Source organism: Gasterosteus aculeatus, chromosome X, assembly GCF_964276395.1.
Source record: "Gasterosteus aculeatus chromosome X, fGasAcu3.hap1.1, whole genome shotgun sequence".
Lineage (NCBI taxonomy): Eukaryota > Metazoa > Chordata > Actinopteri > Perciformes > Gasterosteidae > Gasterosteus > Gasterosteus aculeatus.
In genome coordinates, this window is record NC_135698.1 from 5658388 (window position 1) to 5673215 (window position 14828).

A 14828-nucleotide genomic window follows, 5' to 3' on the forward strand; every position below is an offset into this window, starting at 1 on the left:
TGAGCCGACTCGCATAATAGAGTCGGTTGTCCCATCACTATACTCCAGCACGGCCGCCAGGTAGACGGGGGCTCCTGCGCCGACACGCTGCGCATAGTTCCCTTTGCGCAGATGTCTGTGGACGCGGCCGACTGGGAACTGGAGCCCAGCACGAGAGGAGCGGGTCTTTGCCTTCGCTCTGGCTTTGCCACTGGTTTTGCCTCTGCCGCTCATTGTTAGAGTGTTTTAGGGTAGGAAGTGTCTCTGAACTCGTCAAACCCTCCTTTATATGTCCGCGGAGCGGGCGGGACGCCTGACGCGCGCACCAACCAGAGAAGAGGCTCCATGCGCGAAGACAGAGGAAGCGAGCTCACAGTTTTTGGCGGACAGTTTGAAATCGTTTTCCGCCAATGAGCAGCGGAGACTCGCTTGTAGAGTCGCGGCTGAGCTCCAGGAGGAGTCCTCCACCAATCAGGGGCCGGAGGTCTGAATCAGCGTCACCGCTCCTCAGCCGGTCCACAATTTAAGAGCCGAGTGTCTCCTCTGAAAGTTCACTTCTCTTGACCAAAGCGAGACGAGTCTATCATGGCACGAACCAAGCAGACCGCCCGTAAGTCCACCGGAGGCAAAGCCCCCAGGAAGCAGCTGGCCACCAAGGCTGCCCGTAAGAGCGCCCCTGCCACCGGCGGCGTGAAGAAGCCTCACCGTTACAGGCCCGGTACCGTGGCTCTGAGAGAGATCCGTCGCTACCAGAAGTCCACGGAGCTGCTGATCCGCAAGCTGCCCTTCCAGCGTCTGGTGAGAGAAATCGCTCAGGACTTTAAGACCGACCTGCGCTTCCAGAGCTCCGCCGTTATGGCTCTGCAGGAGTCCAGCGAGGCTTACCTGGTGGGCCTGTTCGAGGACACCAACCTGTGCGCCATCCACGCCAAGAGGGTCACCATCATGCCCAAAGACATCCAGCTGGCCCGTCGCATCCGCGGGGAACGAGCTTAAACACCCTGATTCTAATCTCAACAACGGCTCTTTTAAGAGCCACCTCACTCTCTGTAAAGAACTCGTTCCTTTACGTACCATACCATACGTGTACCATATACATAAACTCATAATTTTAGAAAAGCTGTCAATCCAGAACTTTCAGAATCTGTCTTTAATTGTGTAGATGTTTATAATGGATGTCCTCAACGTCAAAGTGCCCCAGCTAATAATAATCTCAACCATTTTTTTACTGCTGTCATAAGGACTGTAAGGTGTGTGGGTGATATTGATATTACTTTGTTGGACTGGTGCATATCCAGCAAGTCAGCAGGTATTCACACCATTTACTCTATACTGAATTACATCTTCTAAGCCCGGGGTCTTAAACTCAATTCAGGTGCGGACTAAGGCCATGAACAGAAGTCCTTTGTTTTGAAGAGTCTATGAGATAGAGTTGACCGCCCTCCCTTCTCAGGACACAGCTGCAAACTAACATTTTGTGTCATTCTGCTCTTTGCTCGTCAGGGTCAACAACTAAACGATCCTTTTAAGGGCCCCGCACTCTCTGTAAAGAGCTGATATCCTATTTAAATCATTAGTCATCAAAATTAATGCTGATATCAGTTCTGGCTGAACAACGCACAGACTTTTGTAGAGAGACTACAACTACGTATTGATTGAGATCTAATACTTATGTTTCAACTCTCCTGGCAGGTCTCCCTGCTACCGCCATTCGACCTCTGTAGCTCATCCAGAATGCAGCAGCTTGACATCATTGGTGTTGTATTCAGGGTTTTTGACTTCAACAGCCACCACAATAATTCTGCTGTATTATAAAGACCAATACATCCAAACCAGATTGTCAAAAATGGTTCATTGTCTTCATTCATGGGTCAAACACCTCTTGATTGTAGTGTGATATTATGGAGGTTATGAAATGTCTTAAAATAGGCCCAAATAGTTAATGATCAAAAACATGTAAATGAAATGGTGGATTCCAAGATATTTTGACTTTGTTTTATGCCCGTTATGTTGGTGTGAAACCTTTTACATTGATGTTAAATGTTTCCTTGATACTTGGTGAGGGATTTTATTGCTATTTTTGCCTTACCCGCCTTACATTAAAACAGCCACTCACTTAATTTACAAACTATTTTCTGATATGTTTTGAACAGTACGTGAAAGAAATTATAATGGTCAAAATTCCACCATCAACCAAGGAGACGCAGAGTAAACGTGCTCACAGCTCACAACAGTAGGTGGCAGAATACGTGTACTTAAACATAGTTAAATATAGTTAAATCTATGTTATTTATCTGTTATTACAAGATGTATTTAATTATTTTTATTTCATGTGATTTTTAATAAAAAAGCGAAGCCGGATGTGTGAGGCCAAAAAGTTCCGTTTTGGTCTCATCTAACCAGAGCACCTTCTTCCCTCCAGAGTTACCATGTGACTCCTTGTTGCTGTTCATCAAGGACATCACAGTGTACTCAGGATAAATGTAACCTTTGATAGAGGAAATTACTCAAATGTTCAGCTAAAGAGGATACTAATATTGTATTTCAAGTAAAATGTGTCTCGCTACCACTGGAGACAACATGTCCAAAGATTTCTTTCTTCTACTAAATTACATTCCAGTGTCACTAAACTGCAATCTTATCTACATATTAAGGTACATGTTTATTCTCTCAGTTCACGGTCACAGTTTTCAATAGTTTTAAAACTTTAAACCCTCCTCCCAAAAGAGGCTTCAGCAGACCAGTGTTATTTGGCGGGAAATACATTTTCTATAACAGTGTTTTGCAGGTAGTCTGTTGCAATGGTTTCCAACCCAATTCTAGCCTGACGATGTGCACGTGACGAATGTCCACAGGTCCAGAGATCCCTCTGAGGGTCACATGAAAGGTAACATTGTAGCAATTAATTAATCTCTTTATTGTTCTTGTCTAGTGAGGAAAAAATGTAAAATATTCTAGATTCAAAATGTCAAGTCTTTCCCTAGACCACAGCATTAGACCAACATTATTTTTTATCATCTGGGCCTCTTTGGCCTAACCATTCAATTTAGAATGGAAGTGTGACATATTAACCAGAATTAATTAACCAAACGTCTCTATTCTAACCATGACTGTCATTATTTATTGCTTAACATTACATCTCATTTAGGTCAGCAGGTCATTTAGCCATGGCTAAATGGCTTTTTCACATTTTGCCCAAGGAGCAATTAGGGGTGAGGTGTCTTGCTCAGGGACACTTCGACATGGAAGATGGGGCAGCCTGGACTCGGACCACCAACCTTGGGCTTCCCAGCACACCTTCTCTAACCCCTCCGCCACAACGACCCCAAGCAGCACATGTTCCCTCTTCCATAATATACATATAACACTGGTTGAAAATAACCCCTAAAAATCATATGAAATAAACAGAATTAAATACATCTGTAATAACCTGGAAAAATAACTTAAACACAGTTAAATATAATTAAATCCATGTTTTAAATAAAGGCATTCTGCCACCTAGTGGTGGAGATGTGAACACGTTTACTTTGCGTCTCCAAAACTGTCTCTGCGTTCACTGAAGCATCATAATACGTAGAAAATAAATATCAGAGCCAAGAGCAAGAGAGCAAGAGTGTGCAACCACAAACCATTTTGATTACACTATGTTTAACTATATCATTATCTATATTATTACCTGCATTGTTAATGTAGGGGCCATTATGTGTTGTTGTTGGCAAAGTATATTTTGTTTGTTAGACTGTATTTATATTGACACTTTGGACACTAGGTGGCGGTGATTAGGTGCACCTGGGTGTACATAAGGGACGTAGGTGACAGGAAGCGAGGGACGATAGGAAAGTCCGGGGGTTGAGCAATCGGCGCAGGGTCGGAGCAGCGAGAGTTGGTTGATTGCACAGCTGCGCTGTGACTGAGGTTGGCATGGCGGGTAGTTCGGGTGGAAGCGAGGTGGATATGCGGGAGGGCAGTGAGAGGTCGGACAATGAGGAGGGAGAAATGCATGCGGGGAATAAGGTAAAGTGGAAGGTGAAGAATGAGAAGAAACGTAGTAGGAAAGACGGGGAGTCAATGTCGGATGGGGATGACCAGAGGGGGGCGGAGAGAATGAGAAGGGATAAGAGGCGAGAGCAGGTGGAGGAATGGAAAGTTATGGCTGTGTTCGAGGAGCCTACGAGGAAAGTGCTGAATCTGATAATCAAAAGTTATTTTCATGGGCTTAGTTGGGGGTTTGCTGTCTTGTCTTGATTTAAGAGTTAGGTAAGGGGGAAGCAGGATCTGCCAAGCAGGCAGACACGAGTCTGACAGGATGGGGAGTCAGTTTGTGTCCTGGCTGAGGAATGTAAGGTCTGCGGGTCAACTAGAAGATTTACCAGCCAAAGGGGGGTGTTGGAGCTATATTTTTATTTTTGTTTATTTTGGGTTTAAGTTAATTTATAGCCTTACTTATTTCTTTTTCTTTTCCTGTTAAAGTTAATTTGGTGTATTTTGTATTTATGCTTTACTCGTATTGTCGTTTATTGGTCACATGGTGTTATGTTCATTTGCATAAGTAGGTCAAGGTGGGAGGTACTTCAGGCACGAGGGCATATGGTTTTTTACCAGCGTGAGAGAGGCAGCAGAAATGTCTGTGAGCTTGCTTATGTGTGTGAATAAACCGCCTCAAACTCAATCTTGTTATGGACATTACTTTGCTTTGGTACCTCTGAACCTGCGTAAAGCCTAACCATGACGTAGCCTCGAGTGGCCATTTGAGAAGTTTGTTATTATTTGTTTTTGTTTAAGTTTATGGACAAATAGCCACTACATTAAGTAAAAAACCCGCCCTGGATATATCGTTGGTTTACGTGGATACTGGACTTGTCGTTTGCTCGATTACCGTTTCGAAAGTGGATTACTCACCTGGATGCGGGAGACAAACAAAGGAAAGGGCCTAGGAGTGACGGAGGTGTGGGCTGGATACAGTGCAAACATCGAATAATACGACCCATCCGACAGTGTAAAGTTTCCCTGGACACCGTACTGGATAACGGTGAAGCTACTGGAGCGCTGGAGCTGCACTACGGAGTGGAGGATATTATTTGCTGCAATTTGAATTCGCAAAGGCCCAAAGCCTTCACAGGTAACGCGCACGGCCGCGCGCAACAACAGCTACTGCGTGCATTCAACTCCGTGTACAAAGGCAACCACCGCAACAAACAAAGTTCCACAAGGTATGTGCTGTATTCAATCTTTGCAAACAACTGTGGGTGTACATGACCGGCATCAACAAAGGGTAAAATGTCTGACGTTGCATCTAAAGCCAAAAGCGACACGGCGCTTCCTACAAGAAGACGCACAAGTTTTACTGCTAAAGGAATGATGTTTTTTATGCAAACGTGTCAGGAAAAGAGATCGATGCAATACAAACGAGCCAAATCGTACATGAATAAGATGGATAAGTTGATGCATTCTGCAGACAATATTGATGCAGTCAAGTCTCTTTTGGATCAAATAATAATATGTGTTGATGAGGCAAAACAACATCATTTATCATTTGTGTCACTGGACATACCTCAGGATGAGAAGGAGAAACAAGATAAATATTTTGAACAAAAGGAGAAGTGTTTTTCAAGCTTTATTGATGACGTCAAAGGCTGGTTATCAAATGCAGGCCATTCATATGAACTTCCAATTGAACCACCTGATAATCAAACTGATATTGGGCCTGAGGACAGTGTATCCAATAAAGGTTCTGCAGCGCGTTCAAAGGCTGGCTCTAAATTGTCAAGGATTTCATCCAGTGCATCTGCAAAAATATTAGCGCAAGCAGAGAGAGCAGCATTACAGGAGCGCATGGCTGCTCTAAAGCAAAAGCACACTTTGGAGGCGCAGGAGGAACAAATAAGACTTGAACAAGAGGAATTACGGAAGAAACGGGAACATTTAAGGAGAGAAAAGGAACAACTTGCTCTGGAGGCAGAATTAAAGGTGACAAATGCAAAATTGGAGGTTCTGCAAGTAAGCTCAAAGTGTGGCTCTAAAGTGTCAAGATGTGCATCTCAAACATCAGATGGCATGAATTCTTACTTGAAAAGGTCAGAAATTCAAGGGACATATGAACTAAATCCGAATGCTGAACGCTATGTGCCCACCAATAAAAGCTCTGAACCTACCTCCAGTCGCTTGTTAAATTCTGTCCCTGTTGGTGTTCAACCCAAACATGTTGTAAAACAAATACCCATACCTAATGTCATTTCTGTGTTTCAAAGGCAAGGTACGCAATCACTTGGTTCGCAAGATGTTTGTGACGATAATCAACCCACCAATTCTCCGGACATTTTGAATATCATGCAGCGTCAAAATGAAATAACTGCGCTGTTGGTCCAACAAAACACAGCCTCTGCTCTACCTATGAGAAGTATACCTGTATTTGATGGTGATCCCCTGTATTTCAAATCTTTTCTCAGAGCCTTTGAAAATTGCATTGAGGATAAAACTCAAAATTTCAGTGATTGTCTGTACTTCCTAGAACAGTACACTAGGGGGCAACCAAGAGACATTGTAAGAAGTTGTCAGCATATGCCCTCTGAACCAGGTTATCAAAGAGCAAAAGCGCTTTTGATTGAACATTTTGGCAGTGAACATAAAATCTCTTCTGCTTACATGGACAAAATCAACAACTGGCCCTCAATAAAACCTGAGGATGTTAACGCTCTGCAGTCATTCGCTTTGTTCCTTCGAGGTTGCTCCAACATAGTACATCATATAAAGTACATGAAGGAGTTGGACATGCCAGCTAACCTCAGGACAATCCTAATGAAACTCCCATACAAGCTGAGGGAAAAGTGGAGAAATGTGGCATGTGACATACTGGAGCAAACTGGAAGCAGAGCAGTGTATGTTGATTTTGTGAATTTCATTGAAAAACAAGTCAAAATTGTTTCAGATCCTCTGTTTGGAAATATTAATGATGTTTCTCCAGCCAGCTATACAAAGCTATCCATGCAAGTTAAGCAGAAAAAGAAAAGTGGTACATTTGCCACCAGCATTAATGCACCAAAGGATGGACATAAAGAAATGGAAAACTTGACAGCTCACAGTAACCAGCTCAAATGTATGTTCTGCTATCTTACCAATCACACTCTGGAAAAATGCTTTCAGTTTAGAAGAAAGACACAACAGGACAAGATTCAGTTTCTAAAGGAGAAGGGCGTTTGTTTTGGGTGCTTGAAACATGGACACACGAGCAAAGACTGTAGGGGTCGGTTGGATTGTGAAGTGTGTCACAGGAAACATCCATCTGTCCTGCATGTGGAGAAGGAGGATACTACAAGGATAACCTCCAAAGAAACTGTGAGCACTGTATCCGGGAAGCAGCAGACGTGTGGTCATATTGGGGCTGGTGAAGAGGATATTGCAGTTTTTCCCATTGTGGCTGTGCAGGTGAAAAGTCGGAAAAGTAATAAAGTTGTGCATACTTATGCTTTCCTGGATCCTGGGAGCTCTGGGACTTTCTGTACTACAAGTATGGCTGAAAGGCTGGGAGTATCAGGAAAAAACTGTAATGTAGTGTTGAGGACAATGGGGCAGACTAAAACCATTAGCACTACTATAGTAACTGGTCTGGAGGTGTCTGGATTTGACACCGATGACTTTATTGAGCTACCATCTGTTCTGACACAAACAAAAATGCCTGTATCTAAAATCAATGTGCCATGTCAGGATGATGTTGCCAAATGGGCGTATTTGAGCAGCATTAGGCTACATGAAGTAGATGCAGATATAGACTTGCTCATTGGAACCGACTCGCCTAAAGTTTTGGAGCCATGGGAACTGATAAATAGTCAATGTGGTGGACCGTATGCAGTGAGGACCAGAGTTGGCTGGGTCATAAACGGGCCTCTTCGTGCTGGAAACTCTGAAGGTACTGGTGTCAAATCAGGATGCATTGTTGTAACTGCTAATCACATATCTGTGGAACACTTGGAAAGTATGTTGATGCAACAGTATAATCATGACTTTACTGAAAGAACAAGTGATGAACAACTTGAGATGTCAAGAGAAGACATTAAATTCATGAAAATTGTGGAGAGTACGACAGTGCTTAACAATGAACATTATTACATTGACTTACCTTTCAGAATTGACGATCCTGTTTTGCCAAATAATCGCTGCATTGCACTACAAAGACTCCAAAGCCTGAAGAGGAGATTTAATAGAAATAGTTCATTCAAGGCTCAATACGTTGATTTCCTTAACAACATGTTAGAGCAAGGATATGCAGAAAAGGTTCCCACAAATGAGCCCACTCTGGAACAAGGAAAGGTGTGGTACATTCCCCACCATGGTGTACATCATCCAACCAAAGGAAATTTGCGTGTTGTGTTTGATTGCGGCTGTACCTACAAAGGTACATCATTGAACAGTCAGCTCTTGCAGGGCCCAGACTTCACTAACACGCTAATTGGTGTCCTTCTTCGGTTTAGAGAAGAGCCCATCGCTGTTATGGCTGATATCAACGCCATGTTCCATCAGGTCCGGGTGCCATATAAGCACGTTAACTTCTTGCGCTTTCTCTGGTGGCCCAATGGAGACGCTACAGCGGAGCCAGAGGAATACAGGATGTGCGTGCATTTGTTTGGAGCTGTATCCTCTCCAAGCTGCTCAAACTATGCACTGAGGAGAACTGCTGAGGATAATGCACTGCAATATTCACCCGATGTCCTTCGTACAGTCAAGACAAATTTCTACGTGGACGACTGTCTTAAGTCCACTGTGACAGAGGAAGATGCAGTGAAGCTCATAAATGGATTAACATCTCTCTGTAAAAAAGGTGGCTTCCATCTCCAAAAGTGGGTCACAAATAACTCAAATGTGTTTGCACTTATTCCTAGCAACATCAGAGCAGTGGGTTTGGAGAACATGGATTTGGACAGGGATCAACTCCCTATGGAAAGAGCTCTGGGGATGCAATGGTGTGTTCAAGGAGATACGTTCAGCTTCAGGACTGCAGTGCAGGAACGTCCACACACTAGGAGGGGCATCCTTTCTGTGGTGAGCTCTCTTTACGACCCGCTGGGTTTTTTGTCTCCTTTCATAATCCCTGCCAAGTTACTGTTACAGGAGCTGTGCAGAATGAACTTCAAATGGGATGAGCCAGTTCCCTGTGATGTCTCTGAACATTGGTCTGAGTGGCTCTCTGAACTTCAACATATGAGTGGATTTAAAGTGGAACGGTGCATTAAACCCAAAAACTTTGGAACACAATTGAAAGCAGAACTGCATCATTTTTCAGATGCTAGTCAAATAGGATATGGCACTGTTTCATACTTGAGATTGGAGAGCACTGACAATGTGCATGTTTCATTTATCACAGGCAAAGCTCGTGTCGCTCCTCTAAAGCAACTAACCATTCCACGCCTTGAGCTTGCTGCAGCTGTGCTTGCTGTTCGAGTGAACACAATGCTGTTGAAAGAGCTACAGTTGCCATTGCAAAGGTCATTCTTTTGGACCGATAGCACTACTGTTCTCAAGTACATCTTTAATGAAACAAAGCGCTTTCACACATATGTTGCCAATCGTGTCAGCACCATAAGAGAATCCACAGACAAAGATCAGTGGAGGTATGTAAACACCAAAGACAATCCTGCAGATGAAGCTTCTCGAGGACTAAGAGCTCAGGAGTTTGGAAAAGGAAAATGGCTAAAAGGACCGGACTTTTTGCACTTGCCCCCCACCAGATGGCCGAAACTCGACTTGGACGCCTCTTCCATTCCATCGGATGATGCAGAGGTGAAAAGGGAACTTAAGGTGAATGCTGTTACAATACACAGTGACGATCCCCTCAGTCAGCTCATTCACTATTTTTCATCCTGGAGAAAGCTTAAAACATCAGTGGCCTGGCTGTTGGAGCTTAAAGAAAGACTTTTACTTTTGAGCCGAAAGAGAAAAGAATATGTGGTCAACCAGAATGAGAATGTGGAAAAGGAGATTAAAAAATTCAAAGCCGCACTTGGAAAATCCAACTTGACACCAGAGCGGTTGGAGGAAGCCGAAAAGGCAATAATTCAGTTTGCGCAAAACCAAAGATTCAGTACTGAAATTTCCTCACTAAAACATGACCCAAAGACTGTTTTTAAAGACAGTCCTCTGTATCGCCTCGACCCCTTCATCGAAGATGGCATCCTCAGAGTTGGTGGACGTCTGTTTAAGTCTGTTCTGCCGTGGGAGGTAAAGCATCCTGTGATTCTGTCAAAGGATTTGCATGTTTCCCAGCTCATATTGCGTTACATCCATTGCCAACTTGGACATGCTGGACGCAATTACATGCTGCACAGATTGAGACAGAAGTATTGGATCATAAATGCCAACTCTGCGGCCAGGAAGATTCTCTCACAATGTACAGTGTGCAGAAGGTACAGAGGAAAGCTTGGAGAACAGAAGATGTCCGACTTACCGGAGGAACGAGTTGTGCCTGATAACGCACCCTTTACAAATGCGGGAGTGGACTATTTTGGACCATTGGAGGTGAGGAGAGGGAGAACTGTGCTGAAGCGATATGGAGTGATATTTACCTGTATGAGTAGCCGCGCAGTACACCTTGAGGTGGCACACTCCCTCGACACAGACTCCTGCATTAATGCTGTGCGAAGATTTATCTGCAGAAGGGGACCTGTGACAAGTATAAGGTCAGATAATGGCACAAATTTTGTTGGTGCGAAGAAGGAACTGAGGCAGGCATTGGCCGCTTTAAATCACTCTAAAATTGAAAGGACTTTTGTGCAGGAAGGAATGACGTGGAGTTTTAACACCCCAGCTGCATCTCACCAAGGTGGCGTTTGGGAGCGTCTGATTCGCTCTGTGCGCAGTGTACTTACCTCTGTTATTGGACATCAACTGCTGGACGAGGAAGGCCTGCAAACGCTGTTTTGCGAGGTGGAGGCGATACTCAATGACCGGCCAATAACTAAGGCTTCAGAAGATCCCAATGATTTAGAAGCGCTTACTCCAAATCACATTCTCCTGTTAAAAGGCAAGCCCATTCTGCCATTAGGTCTGTTTGAGAAATCTGATCTGTACATTAAGAGGAGATGGAGGCAAGTGCAGTACGTTGCGGAGCTTTTCTGGAAAAGATGGACAGCGGAGTATTTGCTTGTAATGCAAGAAAGGCAAAAATGGACGAAGCAAAAGAGAAACTTTATTCCAGGAGATATTGTCGTAATCGCTGATGCCACAGCTCCAAGAGGCTCATGGATGATGGGCAGAGTGCTAAGCGCCATAGCTGACTCCCGAGGACTGGTTCGCTCTGTGAAGGTCCAAACGAAGATCAGCGTCCTGGACAGACCAATAACCAAGCTCTGTCTTCTCTTGGAGGCTAATAATTGACTATACAACTCATTCTTTCTCCTATCTCTGTCTTCCATCTGTTTGTTTCTTTCAGATATGGAGAATCCGAAGATGTGAAGATTCCAGTTTAATGCTTAAGCTACAATTAGAAAATAGCTCCTTTGTGTTAAAGCTAAGGTTAATTGTGGGTAAAGTACCGTTACAATTAGGGGCTGGGTTGTTGGAGCTATATTTTTATTTTTGTTTATTTTGGGTTTAAGTTAATTTATAGCCTTACTTATTTCTTTTTCTTTTCCTGTTAAAGTTAATTTGGTGTATTTTGTATTTATGCTTTACTCGTATTGTCGTTTATTGGTCACATGGTGTTATGTTCATTTGCATAAGTAGGTCAAGGTGGGAGGTACTTCAGGCACGAGGGCATATGGTTTTTTACCAGCGTGAGAGAGGCAGCAGAAATGTCTGTGAGCTTGCTTATGTGTGTGAATAAACCGCCTCAAACTCAATCTTGTTATGGACATTACTTTGCTTTGGTACCTCTGAACCTGCGTAAAGCCTAACCATGACGTAGCCTCGAGTGGCCATTTGAGAAGTTTGTTATTATTTGTTTTTGTTTAAGTTTATGGACAAATAGCCACTACAGGGGGTTAGAGACACACCAACACTATTCAACATACACACTCTGTTTACGATGTTTACGTTAAGTCAGGAGTCTGGACATTGGATGTGACCGGATCTTAGATGCGGGAGGTGGAAGGTCCTCCTCTACGCCAGTTTAGGGCCAATAGAAATATTTCCTTCTCTGTCTTTCAAGGGTTATAAAACATGATGTTCTTGCTGATGTTAGTTAGTTGTTCTTCCGGCCTGTGTGCTGCCTGAACTGCTCCTGCCTTTGCAAACGCAGCGCTGATACTTGACCTGTGATCTGACAAATAAATTTTCCAGAACGAGAGAAGTCATTCGGCTGAATTTTTGATAACCCCGACCAGGCTCCAAATCTTGAACACGTATTCTTACAATTTGGTGACCCCGACGTGATTTGCTGACCTGGACAAAGAAAGACGGGGACGTCCGTTTTCCGGACCGAGCCGAAAGGACCGGCGGCGTGGTTCAGCATTGACAACAGGCGCGCAAACAGAATCAGGTGAGCAGACAACCTTTTGTTCTAAATGAATAAAATGTCTGTGATTGGATACTTCTAAAAAGATTTGTTGTCAACTGCAGAATTCGTCTCTGTCCATTGACTGAATAAGGTCGTTATAAGACCATTAAATTTAAAACTAAATTTGAAAATTTCCTGTTGATCACATGTAAAGTATAAGCACATACTCACACTGAATTCAACGTTAGGGAAAGTGAATAAGTGTCCATAGGTTTAGGGATTTAGGTAAAAATATATATAATCTTAGTCGGTAGAAATCCAAGTTGCAATCCGTGTGGTACGTAGATACCTCTGGTAACTGCAGTCCCACGTTTGCATGCAGTGGACTGGCAGTTTAGAATAGTGTAGGGATTTAGGTTTAGGGACTTAGGTAAATACATGAAGAGTTTAAAAAGGAATGACGGGGCTCACTTGAGTTCCCTGAGGTCGACTCTTAGTCTGTAGAAATCCAAGTTACAATCCGTGTGGTACGTAGATACCTCTGGTAACTGCAGTGCCACGTTTGCATGCAGTGGACTGGCAGTTTAGAACAGTGTAGGGGTTTAGGTTTAGGTTTAGGTTTAGGGACTTAGGTAAATATATGAGGAGTTTAAAAAGGAATGACGGGGCTCACTTGAGTTCCCTGAGGTCGACTCTTAGTCTGTAGAAATCCAAGTTACAATCCGTGTGGTACGTAGATACCTCTGGTGACTGGGGTCCCACGTTTGCATGCAGTGGGCTGGCAGTTTAGAATAGAGCAGGGATTTATGTTAATCTTAGTCTGTAGAAATCCAAGTTGCAATCCGTGTGGTACGTAGATACCTCTGGTCCTGCAGTCCTACTCGTGTGATTCTTGGACTGGCAGGTTAGAATATTAGATGAAGAAATAAGGACACAGGGAAAGATTTGTTGTTTTTCATACTGGGAAATGTGTGGGTGGTTGGTGTAACTCCTGGTGTTTTACCGAACCTGGAAGCTGGGCGTATCAGGACTTGAAAAAGGACTGAGAATCCGACAGTGAAAAGTGTTTGACCGGATTACACATCTGTGGGGATATGTATTAAAGGGTAAAAGGGAAAATCATAGTTAAATGATGGTGGTATAAATACGAGAGAAATAAAACAATACGAGTGAACTGGTGTTATAAGCCTCAACAATCGAGCGCTGTATTCCTCTAATACAGTAGAAGGTTCTTGATTGGGTTCACAGTATTGGGCATTGAGTCCTTTCTCTTGTGTTCAAAAACCACGTGTGAATAAATAAATAACCTGTGATGAAAATGGAGGAAACCATAACGATATGGGAGAGGTGTAAAGAAGGCACTCTGGGTTTCGCCCTATTTAAGACTTATAAGAGACATATGGATAAAACCCTAGAAAAAGATAGGAAATGTGTAACAAAAATATGTGAAGTGGGTTGCACAGATGCAGGAAAGAGGAATGTTTGGAAGGGAGACAGATTCTCAACCAACAGGCGAGCAGCTGCAGGACCATCTTAGGATGGCGAGAAGAGGAAAAGACCAAGCGCATGCGCTCCTTGCCGTTAAGGGGAGATTTTGTGGAAAAGAGAAGGAAAGTGCAGAAAAGGCAGATGAGTTCTTAGTGGACTGTAGAACATTTCTGGGAGAAATAAATGCGGTATTCGTGAGTAAGACGGCAATGCAGTTGCCGCAAACCAAAGCAGGAGAAGAGAAAGTGCATGAGACCGGTTGTAAATCTAGTGCGCCTCCTCCCTACTCGACAGGCCCATATGCGGAGGCTAATCGGTTGTTAAATGAACCACATCAGATGCCACTGAGGCAAGGGAAAGCTACTAATCCAGGAGAATCTCAGGTTTTGGTAGTTCAAAAAGGGTTGTTACAGCAGCCAGAGCGAATGTGCATCAATGTAATGATTTGAAGTCAAAAATCAGACGGGATGCTCAGGCCTCTCATCAACTACCACTGTTAACGGCTATTTGTAGAGACGGAAGTGAAAAAACAACATATGCGCCACTCGCATTGTCAGACCTAAGCATGATGAAGCTCGCATTACCTAAAATAGAGGGTGGTGCAGCGTGGATTCGTGGGTTCCTTGCTCAGTGTGCGGGTAGTGTTCCCGGTTTGGGGGATCTTAGAAGAATTTTTGTGGCGTGTGCCTCACTAGCTGACCTCCAGAAGTTAGAGGGGGAAGCCGGGACCTCTGACCTCCCTGACGGGGAGCCTCTGGCAAATTGGGTGTCAGTGCTCTGGCCAAAGCTCAGACTCCAATATCCTGTGAAGGTGGCTACCACAGAACTCACTTATGTTCCCCCACACGACGGTGAGGGTGGAAATAGTTATTTAAGGAGAGTCAGAGAATTATGGGACAACAAGTTAGGGGAAGGTGTCATGGATGATCACAGAACC

General features: G+C 43.8%; 2 protein-coding genes across 3 annotated transcripts; both read left to right on the forward strand.

Annotated features, from left to right (window-relative positions):
* Nucleotides 1-453: 453 nt before the first annotated feature.
* On the forward strand, nt 454-1826 carry LOC120809825 (histone H3). 2 transcript variants are annotated; one of them, XM_078082108.1, is made up of 2 exons: nt 454-777; nt 1672-1826. In XM_078082108.1, exons 1-2 carry the CDS (start codon nt 565-567, stop codon nt 1792-1794), a joined length of 336 nt encoding a protein of 111 aa, XP_077938234.1. In that variant the 5' UTR covers nt 454-564; the 3' UTR covers nt 1795-1826. The 2 variants fall into 2 exon arrangements, with proteins under 2 accessions (XP_077938234.1, XP_040019861.1); XM_040163927.2 differs by having other exon boundaries at nt 460-1826.
* Nucleotides 1827-4552: 2726 nt separating this feature from the next.
* On the forward strand, nt 4553-11807 carry LOC144382962 (uncharacterized). Its single transcript, XM_078082100.1, has 2 exons — nt 4553-5189; nt 8853-11807. Exon 2 carries the CDS (start codon nt 8881-8883, stop codon nt 11341-11343), a length of 2463 nt encoding a protein of 820 aa, XP_077938226.1. The 5' UTR covers nt 4553-5189; nt 8853-8880; the 3' UTR covers nt 11344-11807.
* Nucleotides 11808-14828: the final 3021 nt, after the last annotated feature.